The sequence below is a fragment of the Brassica napus genome, unplaced genomic scaffold, assembly GCF_020379485.1.
Source record: "Brassica napus cultivar Da-Ae unplaced genomic scaffold, Da-Ae ScsIHWf_270;HRSCAF=446, whole genome shotgun sequence".
In the NCBI taxonomy this organism is placed as follows: domain Eukaryota; kingdom Viridiplantae; phylum Streptophyta; class Magnoliopsida; order Brassicales; family Brassicaceae; genus Brassica; species Brassica napus.
The window spans coordinates 151,674-175,289 of NW_026015992.1; the positions used below are offsets into that span (position 1 = coordinate 151,674).

The 23,616-nt window shown below is 37.6% G+C and overlaps 7 protein-coding genes across 11 annotated transcripts; 5 read left to right on the forward strand and 2 right to left on the reverse strand.

Annotated features, from left to right (window-relative positions):
• The first annotated feature begins 1,472 nt into the window (after positions 1-1,472).
• Positions 1,473-3,214, forward strand: LOC125601963. Its single transcript, XM_048773895.1, has 5 exons — positions 1,473-1,715; positions 1,795-1,988; positions 2,065-2,401; positions 2,474-2,569; positions 2,671-3,214. The coding sequence occupies exons 1-5, from the start codon at positions 1,623-1,625 to the stop codon at positions 2,713-2,715; spliced, it is 765 nt and encodes a 254-aa protein (XP_048629852.1). The 5' UTR covers positions 1,473-1,622; the 3' UTR covers positions 2,716-3,214.
• LOC106361246 (E3 ubiquitin-protein ligase SIRP1) lies at positions 1,846-5,217 on the forward strand. Of its 4 annotated transcripts, XM_048773893.1 has the most exons (3): positions 1,846-1,977; positions 2,868-2,894; positions 3,972-5,217. In XM_048773893.1, exons 2-3 carry the CDS (start codon positions 2,882-2,884, stop codon positions 4,994-4,996), a joined length of 1,038 nt encoding a protein of 345 aa, XP_048629850.1. In that variant the 5' UTR covers positions 1,846-1,977; positions 2,868-2,881; the 3' UTR covers positions 4,997-5,217. The 4 variants fall into 4 exon arrangements, with proteins under 4 accessions (XP_048629850.1, XP_048629849.1, XP_048629851.1 ...); XM_048773892.1 differs by lacking the exon at positions 1,846-1,977 and having other exon boundaries at positions 2,817-2,894; XM_048773894.1 differs by lacking the exons at positions 1,846-1,977; positions 2,868-2,894 and adding an exon at positions 3,580-3,769.
• A 3,715-nt stretch (positions 5,218-8,932) lies between these two features.
• Positions 8,933-11,550, forward strand: LOC106361251 (TATA-box-binding protein 2). Of its 2 annotated transcripts, none has more exons than XM_013800973.3 (10): positions 8,933-9,191; positions 9,544-9,623; positions 9,779-9,866; positions 10,094-10,165; positions 10,271-10,321; positions 10,431-10,475; positions 10,594-10,686; positions 10,785-10,886; positions 10,981-11,063; positions 11,149-11,550. In XM_013800973.3, exons 2-9 carry the CDS (start codon positions 9,547-9,549, stop codon positions 11,053-11,055), a joined length of 603 nt encoding a protein of 200 aa, XP_013656427.1. In that variant the 5' UTR covers positions 8,933-9,191; positions 9,544-9,546; the 3' UTR covers positions 11,056-11,063; positions 11,149-11,550. The 2 variants fall into 2 exon arrangements, with proteins under 2 accessions (XP_013656427.1, XP_048629853.1); XM_048773896.1 differs by having other exon boundaries at positions 10,981-11,059.
• A 592-nt stretch (positions 11,551-12,142) lies between these two features.
• LOC106361248 (ruBisCO large subunit-binding protein subunit beta, chloroplastic-like) lies at positions 12,143-15,649 on the forward strand. Its single transcript, XM_013800970.3, has 15 exons — positions 12,143-12,289; positions 12,649-12,871; positions 12,944-13,069; positions 13,153-13,290; positions 13,368-13,463; positions 13,546-13,788; positions 13,862-14,096; positions 14,181-14,350; positions 14,436-14,513; positions 14,604-14,675; positions 14,756-14,860; positions 14,929-15,021; positions 15,096-15,188; positions 15,273-15,396; positions 15,492-15,649. Exons 2-15 carry the CDS (start codon positions 12,656-12,658, stop codon positions 15,503-15,505), a joined length of 1,803 nt encoding a protein of 600 aa, XP_013656424.1. The 5' UTR covers positions 12,143-12,289; positions 12,649-12,655; the 3' UTR covers positions 15,506-15,649.
• A 125-nt stretch (positions 15,650-15,774) lies between these two features.
• On the reverse strand, positions 15,775-17,635 carry BNAA05G13750D (protein MET1, chloroplastic). Its single transcript, XM_013800971.3, has 7 exons — positions 17,149-17,635; positions 16,894-17,000; positions 16,707-16,801; positions 16,540-16,616; positions 16,344-16,464; positions 16,211-16,270; positions 15,775-16,128 (listed from the first exon to the last, which is right to left on the reverse strand). The coding sequence occupies exons 1-7, from the start codon at positions 17,535-17,537 to the stop codon at positions 15,988-15,990; spliced, it is 990 nt and encodes a 329-aa protein (XP_013656425.2). The 5' UTR covers positions 17,538-17,635; the 3' UTR covers positions 15,775-15,987.
• A 674-nt stretch (positions 17,636-18,309) lies between these two features.
• Positions 18,310-20,069, reverse strand: LOC106361249 (KIN17-like protein). Its single transcript, XM_022719356.2, has 2 exons — positions 18,694-20,069; positions 18,310-18,598 (listed from the first exon to the last, which is right to left on the reverse strand). Exon 1 carries the CDS (start codon positions 19,934-19,936, stop codon positions 18,758-18,760), a length of 1,179 nt encoding a protein of 392 aa, XP_022575077.2. The 5' UTR covers positions 19,937-20,069; the 3' UTR covers positions 18,310-18,598; positions 18,694-18,757.
• A 1,395-nt stretch (positions 20,070-21,464) lies between these two features.
• LOC125601957 (catalase-2-like) lies at positions 21,465-22,670 on the forward strand. Its single transcript, XM_048773875.1, has 6 exons — positions 21,465-21,571; positions 21,794-21,812; positions 21,903-21,992; positions 22,095-22,162; positions 22,247-22,340; positions 22,482-22,670. The coding sequence occupies exons 1-6, from the start codon at positions 21,465-21,467 to the stop codon at positions 22,539-22,541; spliced, it is 438 nt and encodes a 145-aa protein (XP_048629832.1). The 3' UTR covers positions 22,542-22,670.
• The last annotated feature ends 946 nt before the right edge of the window (positions 22,671-23,616 follow it).

The window sequence follows — 23,616 nt, forward strand, 5'->3', positions numbered from 1 at the left end:
CATCAACATAAAACTCAAATACATACCAATACAATGCACACTATTCTATTTAGTTTTTTGGTTGGTATTCTATTCAGTTCACAAGAACATACACAAAGTAGTAATAGTATGAACATGCACTCTTCACACTTATCCATGTTACTTGGGTAACATAGACTACTTGAAATTAGCATAGAATGAAAACAACATGCCAAACACAAAGCCACACACTTTCGGTTTAATGTGTTTACAAATAGCAAATCAGACGAAGAACAAAAAATTACTTCAAACTCAGATTTCTCAAAGCTATTCCATTTGAAATCAGATAAGACAAACGAATTGAAAGTAAAATAGAATGAAAAGTAGAGTCCAAACACACACAAAAAAATACTTCAGATTCAGAGATACTTGTTCTGGCGTTCTCTCGACTATCACAAAACGAATCCGACAAGCATCCCATTCCGTCAACGACAAAGCCTTTGAAATTGGAAAGTGTTATTCGACCTTACCACTACGCTGTTGTCGTGACCGTTAATTTCCGAATCGGTGAAGCCTTCCACTCCCATCACAAACATAGGCTGCACAAACGGTTTGGTCTTCTAAAAAACTTCTTCGGGATTTGAAATTGAAAAGTGGTATCAAATTTGTGGTATAATTACAATTTCCCCATAAATATATATAAATAAATAGTTTCAAAATATGAATTTTAAAAAAAAAATGTTTAAAAAATAATTTTTGATTTCTAAACAACGTTTTTAAAAAAAATTATAAAAAAGTTCAAAGTTGAAAAAATAGAATTCGAAAACATAAAAAAAATTATTAATTTTTATTTAAATAACAAGGGTATAAGAGTCTTTTGTCACTTAATGAAAATTGTATTTTTAAAAATATCTCTTTAGTAGTGGTAAACATGAATAATTGTATCAAGAAAGTGGTAAACATGAATATTTCCCTATAAAAATAGCCTCAAATGAAAAAATGACTAAAAAAAAGTTTTATTAAAAAGCAAAAATACATTTACATCCTAGGGTTTAGGGTTTAAAGTTAAGGGTGGAATTTTGAGAATATGGTTACAAGTTTTAAAAAATTAAAAATTAAAATTTTCAAAATAAAAATAAGCTATTTTAATCAATTTTTATTGAATGCTATTTTGTGATAAAAAAATATTTATTTTCTATTTTATAAAATTTTAAATCTTAAACCCAAATCCCTACCCCTTAACTCTAAACCCTAAAGTTTGGGTTAGTTAACCATAGAAGAATAAGTGTATATTTACCTATTTAATGAAACATTTTGGTCATTTTGATTATTAGAGTTTATATTTATGATAAAAAAAAAATTTAGTGCTATCCTAAATATTTCTCAATTAAAAATGGTTATTCTTGAGAATTGTTTTTTCAGTATAGAGAATTATAAACAAACTGAAAAGAGGAAGTGGGCCTAGTGAGAGCAGAGGAATTATTCCAGTCCTTTATTTTGATTTGATTTAGTTTCATTTTAAGAGATACTGATTTGGTTAGTAAAGAGAATTTGTAATTTCTGAGGAGAGAATGATTTGATTTGATCATCTCCGATTCGATGTGATCCCGCCAACACAGAAAAACTCTTATCGATATTTATGAAGGGGGCGAGATTGACTGAAGATGCTTTGTGGTTCTTTGCGAGATCGAATACAGCCTTGGCTTCGCGACTATGTTAAACTCCAATCTCTCGCCGTCATCCTCATCTACGCTCAGGTCTCTCTCTCTCTCTTCAAATATGTTTTGATTGGGTCTATCTATTTCTAGGGTTCATCGATCCGAGATTGTTATCCAGATTGGCTGCGCTCTGATAGGATCACTAGGGGCCTTATACAATGGAGTTCTGCTCATAAACTTGGTGATTGCGTTGTTTGCGCTTGTGGCAATCGAGAGCAATAGCCAAAGCCTCGGCCGCACCTACGCTGCTCTCCTCTTCTGCGCTCTTCTCCTCGATATCTCCTGGTTCATCCTCTTCACCCAAGAGATTTGGTATGATTGTGAATCCTCTGATCTATGCTGGAGACATTATTATTGCTCATATCATGCCTTTTGGTTGATGAAGCAGGTGCATTTCAGCGGAGTCGTATGGGACCTTCTTCGTATTTTCAGTGAAGCTGACCATGGCCATGGAGATGATTGGCTTCTTTGTGAGGCTCTCTTCCTCTCTCTTGTGGTTTCAGATTTATTGGCTTGGTGCTTCTGTTGTCGACAATTCACTCCCCCGTGAACCGGATTCCGGTTTGCGGAACAGCTTCTTGAACCCGCCAACGCCTGCTATAGACAGGCAGTGTTCAGGTGCTGAAGAGATCTTGGGTGGTTCTATCTACGACCCTGCTTACTACGCCTCTCTTTTTGAAGAGGCGGAGGCCCAATCCAATTTGAGTTCACCCAACGCAACACAGGTCACTCTTGTTTATACTGGGGTCTGGGATAAGTCACTCACTCAGTCAGTCCAATTCTTTTTTTTTTCGTAGGTGAATCATTATTCAGCTGAGAACAGTGGATCACCATCTGCAGCAGAAGCCTCTCAGATTAACTCTTCCATATCCAGATCATTGCATGTAATTGATGTTAGTCTCCGTTGATTCAACATTCCTTTGGTTCATGGTTGTCTTGTTTCCGTTGCCTTCACGTCTCTCGTATCACATATTAATAAGACAATTCTGTGTAGGAAGAGAAAGGTTTGAAGCAACCCCCGGGGATGTCTTCATTATGAGCAAATCTCCATTCAAGAAAGGTGGTGTTATCTTAGCAAATTCTAAACAAACATGTGTCTACTTTGCATTAGCTGAGGCTTAGGATTTGAAGCAGACGCGCAAGTAAGTGAGAGAGAGATTCATGAAATAATCTGCATGTTCTTACAAAGGACAAGAAGATTATATATGTTGACGACAAGTAAGCACCGTTTCTACTTAGCTTTTTTTCATTATTTATTTTGTATGAAAACATTTATTTATTTGGGGATACGTGGTTAGAATAGACTATAGATTAAGAATCTACCTGATGATTCTTTCCGGGTTTATCTTTTGTGTGTAAATGGAGCTACTTTTTGTTTTGTTTTGTTTTGGGTTTCAATGGAGATAGTATAAAGATTGGGGGGTGTATAGGTGTTGTCCTTGTGTGTTTGATATGAGTTTAGAGGGAGATGATCTTGAGAAGAGAAAAAAATACTTATAAACTAGCTCGAAATTGCTCATACGTATGAAGATTGTAGTTACATGCTGTGGAGACGTGATATGATGGAGATTGTTGCATTGTACATTGTTCCATGTGATGTGAGGGTTTTGACATGTTTTGAATCCGGTGAATATGGAAATGTTAGATGCGGTTTGGAGACTTAATCGAGTTTTCATAAATTAAGAGTTCGCTCCGACGATTTAAAGCAAAACTTTGCCATCGTTCGGATTTTCTACAACACCGTGTAAAGCCCATAGAATAAATAAGATAAAGCCCAAGAGAAAGTGGAGCTAAAAAGCCTATATTAAAGTATTAAATAAACCCCAAAAATGTCATGGATTTTTAATAAGTTTTTTAGAGAAAAAAGTCCGACTGATTTAAAAATGATGTCGTAATCAATCAGCAGAAAAAGAGAGAAACCGAGAAGGATCTGGAATCAGCACTCCTCCACACAAAAACTTAAACCCCCTTTGTCTCTCTTTTGCTTGCTTCTAATTTTCAAAAATAATCAGAAATTGCTCCTTATATTTTCTTTCGTCTCTGTGAGATTCATCTGCTGTTCTGTTGAAGAAGACTCGGAGTTTAAGAAAAAGGTGCTTTACTTTCTTTCTTGCATTTATCGTTTTGGTTAGTATTTTATTTTTTTTTTGTCATTTTAATCTCCGTGACTAGCCTTATTTGTTCTTCCTCTTTGTGAATAATACCAAAAAAAAAAAAAGTTTGTGGTGAGTTTGAGAAACGGGTTCATCGAGACTTGTTCTTTCTCGCTCATGGTAATCTTTTGACTATGAATAGGAATAGAGGCCATGGAAGAAGCTACTAATGCAACGAGTTATTGGTGCCACATGTGTTCCCAAACTGTGAATGCTGTGGTGATGGAAGACGAGATCAAATGCCCCTTTTGTCGAAGCGGCTTTGTTGAAGAGATGGATGAGGATCACCACTCTTCAGACCGGAGAGCAACAACCACTACTATCTGGGCTCCCATCTTGATGGAAATGATGAACAACTCTGCCACAAGGAACCAGACTGCTGAGTCTGTTGAGAATGAAAACGGAAACGGTAGAGACTTGGATTCGCAGCTTCAAGAGATTCTTAGGAGAAGGGGAAGACGTTCTTCCGTTTCCGTTGTGCAATTGCTTCGTGGAGTAAGAGCACTCCAACCTGAGAGTAGTAGTAACAGAGATGATGATGACAACAACCATCCGTCAAATGGACGCTTGATCGTCATCAGTCCTCATCATCAGATAATCGCCGTCCCACGCTCTCTCGTTACGGATTCTATGCCTGATGGTTCTTCTCTAAGCGACTATTTCATCGGTCCTGGATTCGAAGCGCTGCTACAGCGTCTAGCGGAGAATGATCCCAACAGATACGGAACACCTCCAGCTCGTAAAGAAGATGTCGAGTCTTTGGCTATTGTCAAAATCCAAGAGCCTAGTCTGCAATGTTCTGTGTGTTTGGATGATTTTGAGGTTGGGGTCGAGGCTAAACAGATGCCCTGCAAGCACAACTTCCATGCTGACTGCTTGCTCCCGTGGCTTGAGCTTCACAGTTCATGCCCTGTTTGTCGGTATCAGTTACCTACAGATGAGACCAAGACTACTGCTGACTCAGCAACAAATGACAACAATGGAGTTAATGAGTCTTCTTCTGCTTCAAGCAGCAGCAGCCAGGGAACTGAGAACAGCGATGCAAACCGTCACGAAGGAGAAGAAGAAGAGGAGAACGATGATGGTAATAGGAACGCATTCTCGATTCCATGGCCGTTTAGCAGCTTGTTCTCGTCGTCGTCTCAAGACAGAAATTCATCAGATTGAACATGTTACCTGAGGCAACAGAAGCTTTTGATATGATCATGGATGGGTTCAACCTTTAAGCTGTTGTTTTTTGTCTGTAAATAAGCTTTCTCAGATTTGGTTCAGTGTTACATTTTGAAAAACAAAAGTCTTATGAATTTGTGTGTTTATGTTATGTACCACCACCACCACTGTAGTAGTCCATAGACCTTTGTTTAGTCAAGGATCGCGTTCCTATGAAATACTTTCGCTTACGCGTGAAGATTATTAGGTGGGGATTCATATAAGCCAAGAGTATCACGTTTGTAAAAACACAACATAGGTGTGGCTTTAACGAACTTGAAGTTTTTATAGACCATCCAGATCTACTTCTCTATATATATATATATAGTATATACAACTTGTGTGAACTTATAACACTACTACCTCTCTTGGAGTAATACTCAACCAAAAGAAAATAATGAATCGTCTGGCTTTATCATTAGTCGCTTTGATTCTTCTCTTACTCTCTGCCTTCAACAACACAACAATGGGCCGAACCTTGCTCAGTAAGTGACCTTCTTGTTGAACTCTATATAATATTTTTATCACTTGTAAACAGATTTCATTATTCAATTCATTTTATTTTCCACAATTATCAAGGGGAAGGAGTACCTGCAAGTTTAAAAATTGATGTCTCAAAGAGTGTGTCGCCGCCAGCTCGTAAAAAATCACCTAAACCTCCTGGTCCTGGACAACAGCATCATTGATCTCTTCAAAGTTTTCTTTGACCTTCATGAACACCAAATAGTTGATCATCATAGTTATCGCTTATGTTGTAAAATCAATTTATTGTACATGTTTATATCCAAACAATAAACATGAGAAAATAAAGTATCTCTGGATACCCGAGCAAAATGATATATCATGTTTTGTCCGCAGATACGAGCATATTCTTTTTTTATGAATACTTATTAATGTGTGTTTTATTAATTCAAAAAAAAATATGACCTCACTGATTTAATGTATGTGGGTGCATTGTTCGCATGGTAGAAAACAAGAGAGGGTAATCCAGTAGGGAAAAAACTTGATAGGACTTTGATAAATGGGACTTGGATGCATTAGTACCCTTATTCTTATGCTAGCTGCAATAATGGGGGAAGTTTCTGATCATGCTAGATGTATGGTGTTATTATCGGATATAAGAGAAGAAGTTAGAAGGCCGTTTAAGTTTTTCACCTTTTTGGCAGATCGCGAGCAGTTTCTACCTACTGTACAGTCATTATGGGATACGACAGAACCCTTATTCGACTCTAGAACTACTCTCAGTCAGTTTCATCACAAGTTGAAGTTCCTTAAGGAGTTGGGAGCGCTGAATAAATATTAAGAATCACTTTGGAAACATTATGGAGAGAACAAAACAGGCGTATGAGGCATTGTGCTTCTGGTAAAATCAGGTCCTACTAGATCCAACTCCCTCAAACTTTGCTGTGGCTGATGAACTTTCAAACGTAAGACACAAATTGGCTAGTATTGAAGAACATTTCTTTCGGCAAAAGTTTTGTATCAGATGGCTTCAAGCAAGAGATCATAGTACTGCTTTTTTCACATAGCAGTCAAGGCTAGAAACTCAAGGAATTCAATCAAAATTTTGATTAATGGGGATGGTGTGTCTTTTTCTTTGGCGCAAAATATTAAAAAAAAAAGAAGTTGTACAGCATTTTTCAGAGATTTCTCCAACAATATCAAGATGTTAGTGAGGATATTTCAATTCCCTCTCTCCAGAATTTGTTGACCTTCAGACAGTGGCAGAGGCAAGAAAGAAATTTAGGAGGGTCAATCCATAATTAATATACATTATAAGGTCAATTAACAAAATTTTATAGGGGTCAATTAGCAATTTTTTGCAATATTTTCCAGCTTTTTACAGAAATATACATGTAATTTTTTTTTTAAATCAGAAATTCACCAGGGTCAATTGACCCCCTTGCCAACACACTGGCTCCGCCACTGCCTTCAGATGGTCTGCTGTAATAGATGCAAGTTTAGTGGCATATGTCACTCCTCAGGTGATATTTTCTGCATTGCACTCCCTCCCTAATGATAAAGTTTCGGGTTATGATGGCTATACAACGGAATTCCTCATTGATGCATGGTCTGTTGTTGGAAGTGAGTTTATCACTGCGGTCCAATATTTTTTCCTCTATGGTTTCTTCCCTACAGGGATCAATGCTCATGTCTTTAATACCAAAGGTTGAGAATGCTCTGACTATGAAAAAGTTCAGACCGATAGCATGCTGTAATCTATTGCATAAGGTTATCTCTAGAGTTTTGGCTGGCTGCCTCAAGGTTGTAATACAATAAGCAATTGAACCTAATCAGAGTGCTTTTGTCTAACGAAGATTATTTTTTGGAGAATGTCTTGCTTGCTTTTGAGTTGGTCATTGGTTACCACAAGACATCTACATCTCCTCGTTGTGCTATTAAGTTTGACATTTCTGAAGCCTTTGACATAATTAGGTGGCCTTTTATCACATTCAACTTGAAAGCCATGAATCTTCGCGATCAATTTATTCATTGGATCAGTGTTTGAATATATTTCAACGGCATCTTTTCGGTGGCGGTTAATGGGAGCTTTGAGGAATTCTTTACATCAGATAAGGTTGCTCTCTCTCTCTCTCCCTATGTATATGGGATCATGAACAATGTTCTTTCCAAGCTTTTAAATGAGGCAGAAGCCAATGGAGAATTTGAGTAACATCCGCAGTGTTAGAGTAGTGAATCTGACGTACTTGAGTTTTGCCGATAATATTTTAGTCTTCACGGATGGGTCCTGGGTCCGTGGATTCACTGGATGAGTCAATTTGCTAGAATTTCTAGGTATATGATCTTCAAACACGTTACTTGAGGCAACAGAAGACTTTATAGGTATATGATCTTGACCACGGTTCAACCTTTAAGCTGTTTTTCTTTGTGTCTGTACATAAAGCTTCTCAGATTTGGTTGAACACTAGCTAGTCGTTGAAAAACAGAAGTTTTTTATCATTTGTTTTGAACAGTTCTTGGGAGAATTTTGTAAAAGTCAGCTTGTGGTGTTTGTTGCGCTTTGACTTTAATTAACAGTGCAGTACCTTGTTTAGTCAATGATCGCGTTTACGCGTGAAGATTAGATTAGTAGTTGGAAATTCATAAAAAGCTGTGTGGAAAAATAACAAAAGGTGCGGCGGCTTTAACGAACTTGAAATACCAAATGTTTCATCATCTCCTCCTTCTCTATATAAGTATAGAACTTATAACGCTACCTCTCTCAGAGTAATCTTAACCAAAAGAATAAGCAAGCAAAGGGATGAATCGTCAGGTTTTATCAATAGTGGCTTTGATTCTTCTCTTACTCTCTGCGTTCAACAGCACAACGATGGCCCGAACCTTGCCGAGTAAGTGTCTGCTTTGATTCTTATCTTAAACAGATATTATATTCAATTATGTATCTCATTTTGTTCTTGGGTTTGTTTTACAATTATCAAGAGGAACGAATATCTGCAAGTATAAAAGTGGGGGTCTCAGGGAGTGTATCGCGCCAAGCTCGTAAAAAGGGACCTGGAGCTCCTGGAAAACAAAATCGTTGATCTCCTTAAACGTTTTTTGTCTTAAACCTATATATATTCATCGTTAATCATAGTTACTCTGTTTTATGGTGTAAAAATCGTGTTTATTACATAACCACACTCTAGTTTGATCAAGTGTCCGAAGCGGATTTGATTATTTTAACCAAAATGTACATATTGCAATAAAATTAAAGAATACACGCACGAGCACAAATACGTGGCGGACAAAGAGTGGTCGTTGACATATATCTCCAGCAAAGACAGTAATGTTAGGTCTATCCACGTGATTTCCCAGAACTACCCTCGTTCTACATAATGAGGGAGGGGTAGTTTAGGAAACTATATATAGGCACCAACAAAGAAGTCCATAAGCTCCTCATCAGATCCAAAACGCGACCCTCACAGAACAAATCTCATCCCCAAGAGGCCTCTAGAGAGAGAGAGGGAGCGATATCTAGAAAACGAGTCTCTTCCTTTATAAATCCCATTTTACAAATTTCTTTTCCCTCTCCAAATCTCCTCTTCTTCTGTATATATATAAAGCCTACCCCTTTTTTCAAATCTTTCTCTTCCAATCATTTGGGGCTAACGAAACCCTAGATTTGAGATTCCGAACTGCAAACTAGCGAAAGGTCTGATTCTGTTTCTTACCCTTTGTTTCTTATGGGTTCAATTACTCGGATCTGGTTTCAGTTTCGTCCTACCTTTAAGCTGTCGTTTCGAATTGGATCTCATAGTTCTTTCGATTAGTTTCATACCTCTCTGTTAACAAAAGGGTGTCCGTGTCTGATTGTGAAACAATTTTATAAGCTCTATGCTCGTAAAATTCAGTAATCAAAACCCTTTTTTATTACAACCTGTTTTGGTCAATGAATTCGATTTAAATCATCTCTTGTCTCGTGTATGTTTGTCGGCTTAGATCCACATGAGTTTCAGTTGTAATGTCTGTGTCGAGATCTCTAGCTGATTGTTTGTTTGTGTTAGAGAATGGCTGAACAAGGAATGGAAGGGAGCCAGCCAGTTGACCTTAGCAAGCATCCTTCAGGGATCGTTCCAACTCTTCAGTGAGCTCTCGCTCTCTCTCTCTCTCTCTCTCTCTCTGTCTCTCTCTGTCTCTCTCTCTCTTGTCCTTTTTTTAGATTCTTGAGTTTGTGCTTTGTGAAATTGCAAGATTTTTTTTAAAAAACTTTTTTTGTCATTGTTTGTGTGTATGTTTCAGAAACATTGTATCGACAGTGAACTTGGACTGCAAGCTTGATCTTAAAGCCATAGCTTTGCAGGCTCGTAATGCTGAATATAACCCCAAGGTTTTCATTCCTTTTTCTTTGTTGATTTGGACCTTAATTAAATAAAGTGATTCTGAGAGCCATTAGTCTTTCTTCACCTCTGTATTTAACATATGAAATGATTTTTTACACATGTCACATTTACTTGTTTTTTTTTTCTGAACCTGATTGGCCAAATGAAGTTTAAAGTTAATTTTGTTTGTATTTTTCTGGATTCAATTTAATGTTCCGTGTGTTTCATTTTCCAGCGTTTTGCTGCGGTAATCATGAGGATAAGAGAGCCAAAGACCACAGCTTTGATCTTTGCTTCTGGGAAAATGGTAATGCTATATCGTCTTTACAGCATATTTGTTCACCTTTTTTTTTGTATTGATCTATCTACCCTGTTCTCGTTTTAACGCGGCTTCTATGTTGTCTTATTCCAGGTGTGTACTGGAGCTAAGAGTGAACATCTTTCGAAGCTGGCTGCGAGAAAGGTAATTTTTCTGTCTTCTAGGAACATTGTGGTGGTCATAAACTTGATAGAATTTCAGTAGGTGTTTTGTTTTCTGTTATGTTAAAAAGAAGTCTTATTTGTTTGTTCAGTACGCTCGGATTGTCCAAAAGCTTGGCTTTCCTGCAAAGTTCAAGGTATTCAATGATCTATCTCTGGTTTTGATCCAACACACACTGATTAATACAGCGCCATTCTAAGCAGAAATTTGTACGAAACAAGTCTAGTAATTAAAAAGCTGATTACACTTTGCAGGATTTCAAGATTCAGAACATTGTAGGGTCTTGTGATGTCAAATTCCCCATTAGGCTGGAAGGTCTTGCATACTCTCACAGTGCTTTCTCAAGTGTAAGTGATAACTGATAACCACAAGAATCGTATCATCATTGTATTTGTTGGAGATAATAATGTCTGATCTGATGATTCGCATCTCTCTCTCTCTCCAGTACGAGCCTGAACTATTCCCAGGACTGATATATAGGATGAAACAACCAAAGATAGTACTCCTTATTTTTGTGTCTGGAAAGATTGTTATAACTGGAGCCAAGGTAAAATAAATAATCTTACTTTCTCCTCAGTATGATTTAAACACATTTTTTTTCATGAAAATACTTGGGGTCATCTGATGAAAATCACTATCAGATGAGAGAAGAGACTTACACCGCCTTTGAGAATATCTACCCAGTTCTTACAGAGTTCAGGAAAATCCAGCAATAATATAGTATGTGAGTCTCCAAGCTATCTTTGTATTTTTTTTCTATACATCTTAAACTAATCAATGGTTTGATTATGATCCTTTGATACAAGCAGAGCCCTATTTATGAAAAGAAACAAAAAGCATGTTTACATTTGGGATTGTCAAGAATTAGGGATCTCAGGATTGTCAAGAATTAGGGATCTCTTGGTGAGGTTATCATCTTTCAACAAGGACTTGGTTTGATCGAGATTGAAAACCAAAAACTGTAAATACCGAAAGGAGATGCCAATGTAATCTCTCTTCTTGTTTTCTTTTTGTTCTATGTTTCTTCCACGTATCTTGTTTCCTGTAATGTTTGTTTCACTGAGTAATACCATAGTAACTTAGAACCTCTGTGCTAACCTGTTTCATGTAATGTTTGTTTCAGTGAGTAATACCATAGTAACATAGAACCTCTGTGCTAACCATCTTGTAATAAGACACCTAGACTCTGTAATAAACTACTTTTAAGCCGATTTGCAGTTTTAGTTTCTTAAATGTTTCGAGTATCATAGATCATTTTTAACGATTATTTGTTAGCTTTTAGTGGCCACATATGGTATTAGGCAATTAATGGCTTATTAGTTTATCAATAAACACTTAGTACCGTGTAAATAGACAAACTATATAGTTCTTTAAGTTTTGTGAAGAAACAGATAGAACGGCTAGTACTTGAAAGTCGACTTGATTGCGTCCAAAATCTGCATCAAACGTGAAAAGAAAACACATGATTTGCTAAGAAAATGGGGGGGTTTTTGGACCAAGATGATGATGAGTGACATGACTTGCCTTGTTCTTGGTGGGCATGTAGAATGGTTCAAAATACAAGAGGGAGTGGAGTGTCCAGACCACAAACTCTGCTTACTGGAGCTTCTAGCTGCATACCAAACGGTAGTTAAAAAAACACTTGAGAGAGTTAATATCTTGCAAGAGAGAGATTTGTTGTTGAATCCGAAAAGGGCCAAGGATTAAGGCCCAAGTTGAAGCAAAGGCCAGGGAAATAGATCCAGGATACGATTACCAATCTGGAGCGTTGAATCCAACGGCCATGATTAACTCAAAAGCTTGAAGAGCTAAGGGAACGTTAAAAGGGAATCTTCCAAGCGAGCGAGAATAAAGAGATAAACCTACTACTACTTCCCTTCCAATTTTCTTATCCGGAAAAAACCCTTCCGGTGAAGAACCTCCTCCCCTGCTTCGCTTCTTCACTCCTCTGTTAGTTCCTTTTCTTCCTTACCATTTATAATCATTTTCAGTGGCTCAGTTTATGTTTGGTGTTGTTATGTTGGATGAGAATTTGCTGTAACCTTTTTATAACTCTTTTCCTTAAAGTAGTAATTCATTTCCCTAACGTTTCATTGATATAAAAATGATTGTTTCCTTAGTGTTTTTAGTGAGCTTTGCTTTGAAATGTGTGTTGCCTTTCTTCTTCTTTTCAGACATTGTTGCGAGTTTTCATCCAGTTTACCTTTATTTTGACTATGTTTATCCAAATATTGACGAAAAGAAGAGATTTTTTGTTTTCTTTCATATCTTTGAAATGTTATCTTACTGTCGAATTGTGTGTGTTTTAGTGACAAAATGGCGTCAACTTTCACAGCAACGTCTTCCATTGGTTCAATGGTTGCTCCAAATGGTCACAAATCTGATAAGAAACTTATGAACAAGTTGTCTTCAAGCTCATTCGGAAGGAGGCAGAACGTGTGCCCCAGGCTCAGAAGATCCAGTCCTGCAATTGTATGCGCAGCCAAGGAGTTGCATTTCAACAAAGACGGGACTACCATTAGGAGACTTCAAGTGAGGTTTCTGTTTTTTTTTTTATTCTTTTAGTATTCCCAAAGTTTACTAAAGGTTTTGCATTTCTACTAGGCTGGTGTCAACAAGCTTGCAGACCTAGTTGGTGTTACACTTGGACCTAAAGGGCGAAATGTTGTTCTTGAGAGCAAGTATGGATCTCCAAGAATTGTTAACGATGGTGTCACTGTTGCTAGGGAGGTATGGAATCTTTACCCGCTCTGATTATAATGTTTATATTTTTAATTGAAAAGACTCTTGTAACTCCAAACTTTCAACTGTAGGTTGAACTGGAAGACCCTGTTGAGAACATTGGTGCAAAGCTTGTCAGGCAAGCAGCTGCCAAGACCAATGACTTGGCCGGTGATGGTACCACCACATCTGTGGTTCTTGCACAAGGTTTCATTGCTGAGGGTGTCAAGGTATGCATACCGTTCTTCTTTCAGCTTTCTCTGATGAAAAAAATTGTGATATTTAGCTGGGAATTTGTATTATTCAGGTGGTTGCTGCTGGTGCAAACCCTGTATTGATCACTAGAGGCATTGAGAAGACAGCCAAGGCTTTGGTTGCCGAGCTCAAGAAAATGTCTAAGGAGGTTATAATACATATCTTTCTTTCATTTACTATAATACGAATCAAAAGTATGATCACTTAAAAGTAAGACATGTCTGATGTAGGTTGAAGACAGTGAACTTGCAGATGTGGCAGCTGTTAGTGCGGGTAACAACGAAGAGATTGGAAGTATGATTGCCGAAGCAATGAGCAGAGTTGGCAGGAAAGGTGTGGTGACACTTGAAGAGGGAAAAAGTGCAGAGAACGCACTCTACGTTGTGGAAGGAATGCAATTTGACCGTGGTTACATCTCACCTTACTTTGTGACAGACAGTGAAAAAATGTCAGTTGAGTTCGACAACTGCAAGGTAACTGTGTTTCCTAACTCTGACCTCAATCCATCAGATGAATGTTCTGATGCATTGTTTGTTTTGACTGCAGTTACTTCTTGTTGACAAGAAAATCACCAATGCAAGGGATCTCGTTGGTGTTCTGGAGGATGCCATTAGAGGCGGATACCCAATTCTAATTATTGCAGAAGACATTGAGCAGGAGGCATTAGCGACCCTTGTAGTTAACAAGCTTAGAGGTACACTGAAGATTGCAGCTCTCAGAGCTCCAGGATTTGGAGAGCGCAAGAGTCAATACCTTGACGATATTGCCATTCTCACTGGAGGTAACTTGCTCAGCCCTTGTGTTTAGGCATAATCGTTGTGGTCTTAATCTTGTCCTGTTTTTTTTTTCCAATCTGTGCTTGCAGCAACTGTGATTCGTGAGGAAGTTGGTCTTTCACTAGACAAAGCTGGAAAAGAGGTTCTTGGACATGCCGCAAAGGTCGTCCTCACAAAGGAGACGTCGACCATTGTGGGTGATGGGAGCACACAGGACGCAGTGCAAAAGCGTGTTACACAGATTAAGAATCTTATTGAGGTATTCACTCGAAGTTAACTTGTAGTAGAAATCTCTATTACTTTTGGTCGGTACTTAATAGTAAAGTGGTGTTTGGTTTGTGCAGCAAGCAGAGCAAGATTATGAGAAGGAAAAACTGAATGAGAGAATTGCAAAGCTCTCTGGTGGAGTTGCTGTGATTCAGGTTACTTACAAACACAATTGGTATTCTTAAATATAACAAAAGAATATGCTCGAGAGATTTTTAATTAAAGATACTTTGTATTGGTTAAAGGTGGGAGCACAAACTGAGACAGAACTCAAAGAGAAGAAACTGAGAGTTGAAGATGCTCTTAATGCTACAAAGGTGATTGATCTTCTTTTTATTCTGAGGTTTTGAAAGTGTACTCGTGAACAATACTGATCAGGATGTCTATTGTTCTTCAGGCTGCTGTTGAGGAAGGTATTGTCGTTGGTGGTGGTTGTACTCTGCTTCGCCTTGCTTCCAAGGTTGATGCCATTAAAGCCACCCTTGAAAATGATGAAGAAAAGGTAAGTTGATCAAGCATTCAGTTTCTAATCCCTAAACACTTCAGGTCTTCTAACTTCTCTTACTTCAGGTTGGAGCGGATATCGTGAAAAGAGCACTGAGTTACCCTCTGAAACTGATTGCCAAGAATGCTGGAGTCAATGGAAGCGTAGTTAGCGAGAAGGTAGTTTAACAGACAACCTTCACACACAACTTTAAAGCAGTTGCTTGAATAGCTGTCTTTTTATTTATTGTCAGGTGCTTTCTAACGAGAACGTGAAATACGGTTACAATGCTGCAACCGGCAAGTACGAGGATTTAATGGCTGCAGGAATCATTGATCCAACAAAGGTCAGTTGTTGGCATATGCATAAACTGTATTCACTAGCTAATTTGATCATCACAGAACCTGAGTGTGCTTTGGTCTGGATTTAGGTTGTGAGATGTTGCTTGGAACACGCAGCTTCGGTTGCAAAGACATTCTTGATGTCAGACTGTGTTGTTGTTGAGATCAAGGAACCTGAGCCAGTTCCCGCAGGCAACCCAATGGACAACTCAGGTTTGTTCAGACGCTCAGATACTTTGAATCTCCGGTGAAGATCCACCAAAAAATTCATGTCTCATCACTGATTCTGTTTACTACTATTGTTTCAGGATATGGATACTGAGTGGATCAAGTAACTCTCCCGCATATTGATTCCTTTTAGCTTGCAATAGATGAGCGCTAAGTGTAATGGTTTTGAACCAAGAGAATGTGATTTGTTTACTGAAATTTTGAATCTATCTTATTAATAAAATCATGATTCCTTAAATGTTTGGAAATAATGTATGTATCTTGAGTTCATGTTGTCTACAACTAATGCATGCACATAAGCGTATCTGAATTTAGCATGACATACTAATACAAACCATTACGCTACATGTCTGGTCGTAAAAAGAGGCTGAGTTTTACTTTCATTTCATATGAGAAAAAATACAACTGAGACTGCAATGGTAAAGAGAGAGATTCACAGGTAAAAGAACACCTTTAAGATTGAATACAATTCCTCAAGAGTATATATATATATATAAGCCAAGAAGAGAGGAGAAGCGAAGCTATGAACAGAATCACATCAAAAAGACATAAACTTGCAAGTCTTTAGGTGGTGAACTATTTCTTGTTAAAGCCAAACAAGGATTTGATGGCGTTAATGGCACTTTCGTTGATGAAAGATTCATCAAACTGCTTCATGAGTGGATCAAAAGCTTCCGACTTCCTGATGTTTTCCAGATCTGGATCACTTCGGATTCTCTGCAAACAAAACAAATCCCTCAACAGCTTCAACAGACAACAACATGTCTTTTAGGGAAACATGACAAGTCATCGAGATTACCTTGAAATCTTCATATCCTGACTTCAATGCTTCTTCCAGAGCAGAGAGACCAGCTTGAACCTATCAAAGGAAGTCTTATGAACTCTAAAAACTCAAAATGCTGCAATATCTGAAAGATTATAGTATTTTTTACCTGATTAAGTTTAGAGTAGCAACAAGCAACATTGTAACTTGCAATTGATGCCTCATCTGGTGTTGGTTTAGAGCCTAACACAGACTCAAACCTCTCCAGTGCTTCTTCATATTTACCATTCCTACATCAATTAGAGATTACAAGTCAACATTCACTTTCAGAGTGCTAACTCACAAGAGAACTTGAGGATTTTAACTTGGAAAACTGAAGCCCTTCACGAAGATCCTTCTCCCGTTGAGCTTTCAGTTCTTTCTTCCTCAAATAGTTTTGCATCTACCCCCATACATTTCACAATACATTATTTTGGTGTAACAACAACATAAACAACAATACTTTTAAAGAAGCTTTCAATAAGAATCTAACCTGAATCTCTCTCAACCTACTGCTAATGAATCCGGCATTTCTCTCAGCTCTTATTATCTCTTTCTCTGTTAACTCACCAGAATCATCCACCTTACCTACAAGAAACAATACAAGTTTCTTAGAGAACCACAAAAGGGAGAGAGTATAGTTTTTTTGGGAATGTTAACAAACAAACAAACAAACAAACCATAACGCTTCTCCATCTGCATAAGCAAAGGACCAATTCGCTGACGGATGGTGTACATAGTCCTACCGTACTCAGCTGCAGGCCAAATCTCTGTTCCAAACACTGCACTGCACACTCAAAATATGCAACGTCCTTTAGTTACACAATGCAAAGATAGATACAGGGCCAAGTTTGAAGGTCCTATAATTGAGATTCCAGTCACAATCTCTATAAAGGTAATCAAAATTCAAAGGATGAGAAAAGAAGAGAGCAAACCTTGTGGCAATAACTCTGTCTCCTACTGTGAATTTTCCGGTTTTATCAGCAAATCCACCAGGCAAGATGGCATCAATGTAAGTACCACCATCTCTTCCTTTCCTGAATTTCAAACCATAAGGCTGCTCCACTTCTATCTCATATGTCTCGTACTTCTCTTCTTCTTCCTCACTTCCTTCTCCTCCTCCTGCTTCAGGTTTGGCTGTGGGCTCTGTCTCGGATGCCTTCAGAGCGAAACTCCGGCGTTTTGCCACATGGGTATTGCACGAATTGCTCGAAAGGAAGAGACTTTTGGCGGAAATGAAGATGGGTTGAGTGATCAAGGCAGGGTTTTGCTGGGTTCTTGGTAGTGAATAGAGAGATGGATAACTGGTCGGAGCTAAAGACATGGTTGATTCTTATCCTCTTTAGGTTCGAGCTCAGACACAAGGTAAAGAGACAGAGATTTACTTGGATTTTGCCATATGGAGGAGACCTTGTGTGGTTTGGATTACAAGTTTGCATGATTTAGTGGCTATGGTGTGTTTTGCCACGTGTCATCTTGTAATGGTACCAATGAGCTTGATCCTTTTTTTTTCCTCCCATACAAAAAATTCGCATCACCCCCTCACTTTGATTCTTTTATTACAATATACGAATCGTGCTTTCACTCTTAAGTACTGACCAATTCTGCAAGAAGACAAACACAACACTACAGCAAAAAAGTGGTATGTTCAGCGAAAGTGTCACTGGCTCTCTAAAGAAAATATCTCATGATGATCCTTAAGTTGAGGCTGCAAACAATTACTCAGGAAAGATACTGAGATAATCACATAGCAAGAATGTATTCACCTCTTCCTCTTGGATTTGTATAACAAATTTCCCCGCCTGAGTTTTTCACTTTTCAAGCAGTTTCTCGGTTTGGACAAAAACAAATTCTAATTTCCCCGAAGAATATACTTGTGGACTCCACAGATCAATTCACATTATTTTCTGAAATTCACTAAGCTTCTTGTGGACTGGATGAAACCAAAACAGGAGCTTCGAATACTCTGCATTAAGAGACCTATCAACCTTGCTTGTTACATGAAGCAAACTTTGATAACATTTGCTTCAACCTTGACACAACATAAGTAGGAAACTTATATATGGAAGGCGCCAACACAACATCCCTGACAACTATATACACACAGTGTCTTATTATTATAAATGTAAAAAGAGCTGCGTCAAACACAAGATGCTGACAGATTAAAGTTTCATGTACACATTTGATCTACATGGTGATGTTAAATTCATACGAAACTAAATCGCATAAGTAGAGATACTGGTTGCTACTAAATAAACCAATTAAAACAAAAGATAATCCAGTCAAGAACATACGGTCTGAAATAGAGTCATCTGCAGTACCTTGGTCATGAGATGATCTGTCCGAAATCAAAATGCTTCAACCTCTGAGATGCAACCCTGTTCGCTACAAAGATTTGACCAGACAAAAGAGAATGAAAATAAACAAAAGAGATTTTGAACACTTTGTGTTTATTACAACATTGAGTGTCTGAAACTCACTTGCAGAAAAAAAAGGTTCACGTAGAAGTACAACGCACAGTAAAAACATGATATGTCTAAAGATCTAAGCAATTTTGCATACGTCCTCATACTCAATGGCTTTTATGACTCTTCCTTCGTAGACACCTTTCTCAATCTGCACTTTAGCGCAAAACTTGTCTGTATCCACACCCAACAACTTGGCGTTTGAACCACGATAAGCCCCATTCACAATCTTCACCAACCCTCCAATCTGTGGAAGCACCGTCTCAAGCTCCTCCTGATCAACTCGTAGCACGTGCTTAGAATCAAGCATTTCAACCTCCCCAACATAGTTATCAATCACTTTCCTCACAACACCCTTTTGCTTATAATAACCTTTCTCAGCCAGAGCTTTACTCATCACCTTGACAGTGATCCCTTGACACAACCAGTAAGCTTTACGATTCATCCTCTCCTTCATCTTCTCTTCCTCCCTCATCAACTCAGCCAAAGCCGATCCCCTCTCCGAGTCTCCTCCGCTTCTTTTCCTCTTCTCCCCTCTCTCGTCCTCTTCATCCTCAAACATATGTTTCGAGCTCTCCCCCCTCGCTTGACCACTAGTAGTAACAGCCTGTTTAATAATCCCTCCACCAAGAGAGAACCCAACCTTAACTCCACTCTTCAAACTCAAGTCTTCGTCTTTCTTCTTCTCACCATCATCACCAGCATTGAACATATCCGAAGCTCTTTCGATCTGTCTCTGAATCTCCCTCTCCTGCTTCTCCTCCTCAGCCAAATCACTCTTAACCCTCTTATTCTTCAACCTCTCCTTAAACAAAGTCTCAGAATCTCTATCGATGTAAGTAATGAACCAACCTTTAGGAGTCTCGTCGACCTTGCACTTGCCAGTCTTCCCCAAGTACTTAACAAACTCCGTCAAAGTCGCCCACTCCGTGGAGTTCATGTGAACATGGTGCCGGTCGTTGATGTACTCGTTGTAAACCACGGTGGCGGCGATACGAGAGAAGCGGTGGCTACGGCGCATGAGATCGAGGAAGGTCGCCTCGAACTCCTCGGAGTAGCCTTCGAGGACGCGAGTGGGGTTCTGGCCGAAGACCTGCATCTGACGCTGGTGAGACTCGCTCATGCAGTGGCACTTGAAGCCGTTCTCGTCACGGCACTGTTTCTGGCACATCTGGCAATACCATCGGAGCTTCTGAAGACCCTTCGCCTTCATCCGATTCGCCATCGCCTTCGGGGTTAGAAAATCGTTCTTCCCCATCCTTCAATCTCCTCCAGCTAATTAGGATTGAAATCTAGGGTTTACGTTAACGATCGATTCAGGTGGAAAATATTGCAGAGAGCAGAGACCGATCTGAGTTTTTTTTTTTTTTTGTTTCTCGATGGCGTAGAAGTAGAAAGCGAGTTTTATTGCTTCTCCAAATTTATCAAAACCGAAATAGTTGACCCAAAAGAAACGAAAATGGACAAAATATCCCTTAAAAAAAAATTTTGGTTAAATTTAACTTTCACCACGTCATTTTAATCCTTCATTTTTCAGTAAATCACAAATAAATCTCGTACTCCCCTTAACAAAAAATTTGTTTGAAATCACTGAATGCATCATCCAAAAGAAGTAGTTTCTTTGTTGTATGGTGATATTTTTACAATCGTTGAAAAATGGTCATTTCAATTATTATTTCTTATGGTTGAATCAATACACTGGATTCTGAATCTAAGAATATTAATAGATCTAGATTGGAATGAGACCAATGTAATACAACAAAGAAAACTGATAATCCAAATGCGACGACGATTCAAGTTCGCAAGAAACTTTCTTATCGTTTTAGTTATTTTATTTGGTATTTTTCATTATCTATCTATATATATAAAAAAAGAGAAAAAGACTAGGATAGCACCAAACCAAGTTTTTGTTCCCAAAGTAGCACTCAAGGCTCAAAGTCACAAAAATAGGTTTCATTAAAGAGGTAAATATACACTTATACCCCTTGGGTTAATTAATCCAAACCTTAGGGTTTAGAGTTAAGGGGGTGGGGTTTTGGAATTAGGGTTTAAAATTTTATAAAAAATAAATACTAAAATAAAATAAAAAATTTAAAAACAGTTTCAAAAAGTATTTTTAAATTATAAAAAGAAAATTTGAAAAAAAAAATAAAAAAAAAATTCGAAAAAAAAATTTCAAAAAAAAATTATAAAAATTTCGAATCTGAAAAATATAATCTGAAACTATAAAAAAAATTTCTTTTTTTCATTTTTCATTTTTTTTATTTTTATTTTATTTATTTTTATTTATTTTTGTTTGTTTATTTAATTTTAAACCAAGGATATTAGGGATATTTTACCCTTTAATGAATGTCATTTTTGTGACTTTCTCCTTCAAGTGTTATTTTTGTGACATAAACTTCAAAAGGTGCTATTATTGACAATTGCCCATAAAAAAATGTTGGTGACCCTCCTATGAAGCCACGTGGAAACTCTTTCAATATAGGGGCAACGCGTGTCCTCATCTCTGCCTCAAGCCGGGCTTAATTTTGTTTAATACGTTCTCTATTGTTTGGGCTTTGGTTAGCATTAGAGGAAAAGGCCCGTTCTCTGGTGAGAGACTAACCCTAAATCACGTTTCCAGCAGGTCGTCACCTCCGCACTGGCTTGACGTTTCCGGTACCTTCCGCAGAGAAACGTGGTATATCTCCGTCGCGATTCAGGGAGCTGCAGAGCGATTCCAGCGAAACCCAAGGAGATGGTCAATGGTATGGTTTCTTAGTTTTTTTCTTAAAACAATCAATTGAATGATTGCTCTGTTTCGACTCTGGAGTTTGATGGTTTATGATGAGAACGATGATGATTGTGCAGGTCTTGATGAAGATAAAACCGTAATGATCAATCTGACTCAAGAGTAAAAAAAAGCCGATATCTTTGGAGAATCTGTTTGAGGCAGTGGCTGATGATCTACAGAGTATGAACGACAATCTTCTCTCGGTTAGTACTTAGTACCTTGGTATCATTTTTACTTCTACACCGTGTCTTAAAACGAGAGCTTTAGTGTTAAATGTAAATGCTTTTTCTATGTTTATAGATTGTTGGTGCAGAAAACCCGGTTCTGATATCTGCGGCTGAGCAAATATTCTGTGCTGGTGGTAAGAAAATGAGAGCTTTAGTATTTATATCTATGGTCTGAAGCAGTTATAACTTATAACTAACTTCACAAGGGACCTGGTTTGGTGCAGGTTAACTACTTCCCTTCAAGGTATGACCCGGTTCGCCATGCAGAGAAGTATCCAACTCCACCTGTAGTCTGCTACGGAAAACGTGAGAGGGTCAGTAATCAACTCAAACTTGTATTCAACTCTGTTTCAGTTTCCTCAGGATAGTTCAGACAAGAAAACATATGATCTGAAAGTTCAAAATCTGTTTTGCAGTGTATTATTGAGAAAGGGAACAACTTCAAGGAGACTGTAGATAGATACCGTTCCTTCACACCAGAGAGGTACGCATTGTTTTTAATATTTTCTTTTTGGTGATACTCAATACACTTACATGTTTATTGTTTTATTGTTGGTTTCTACTTCAGGCAAGGACGTTTCATCGGTCGAGGGATTGATGCTCTATCAGACCCTCCCATCACACATGAAATCCGCAGCATCTGGATATCTTACTGGTCCCAGGTATATAATCTGAAAATTTTCTTGTACTGTCATTGTATCTTTCCTTGAGCCTTAAACAGTTAAACAAATTTGTGAAGTTTCTTAAACATTTTTTGAATTATAACATTTTTGACACTGATTGGCTAACGATGTGTGAACCAGGCTAATAAGTCACTGGGACAGAAGCTGGCAAGCCGTCTGAACGTGAGACGAGGTATCTAAAACGAGTGAACAAGATTCTCTTGGTCGTTGTGTGGTTCTGTTGTAATATTATTTGTTTTAAGACCAAAACAAAAAAAAACTTCTGTTGTCTTGTGACCTTAGTCTTATCTATTTTTATGAGTTCAATTACAACTATTCTTTTACTATACATATTTGATAGTTTTACAAATATGTAAAAATATGTTTATATTATACAATAACTTAAAATGAAAATTTTGTACAACAATCTTTGACTAATAAAAAAAATACAGATACGCGCATAATAAATACATAGTTTATGCTATAAAGATGTAAAGTTTTTGTACCTCGGTAATGAAAATCCAAATATTATGTATTTCAGGTTTTTCATCAATTAACATTTCATGCTTCTGCTAGGTTCATCAACTAAAATGAAAAATTCTGTACAACAATCTTTGACTAATAAAAAAATATACAGATACGTGCATAATAAATACATAGTTTATGCTATAAAGATGTAAAAGTTTTTGTACCTTGGTAGTGAAAATCCAAATATTTTGTATTTCAGGTTTTTTAAGAAAGTATGTTAGTTGTTTAAAAAAAAATTTCTATGTTTATAGAACAAAAAATATTTAGTTTTGTTCGAATGCAACTTAGATCTCTTCAAAAAAAAACCAATTTCTACCAATTAGTCCTCCAAATCTTGAAAACATCTTGATAACTGATCTCGAATGGAACATAGAAACCATTATGATCACTTCCTCCATAGAATCTTAAATCATATGCTTAAGAAAGTTAAGCCCAAGCAAGAAACGGTTCAGAATATGACCCAACAATAAATCTTATTTTACTAAATCTGAGTATCACCCAACAATAAACTTATGAAATGAGACCAAAGAACAATAGGAAAAATATTCCAACCCAACTGAATGGCTAATGTTTGGATTGCCAATTTCTCACCAAACTTGAGATTTCATTTTTGGAAGATTATGAGAAGGCCTTACGGCTGAAGAAAACCTCAAAAAAAGTCATATATATTAGTTGTTAGATACAAATTATTCAAAACATAACAACTCGCATGATGATGTCATAGAAGCCAAAAATTCAAAACAAAATT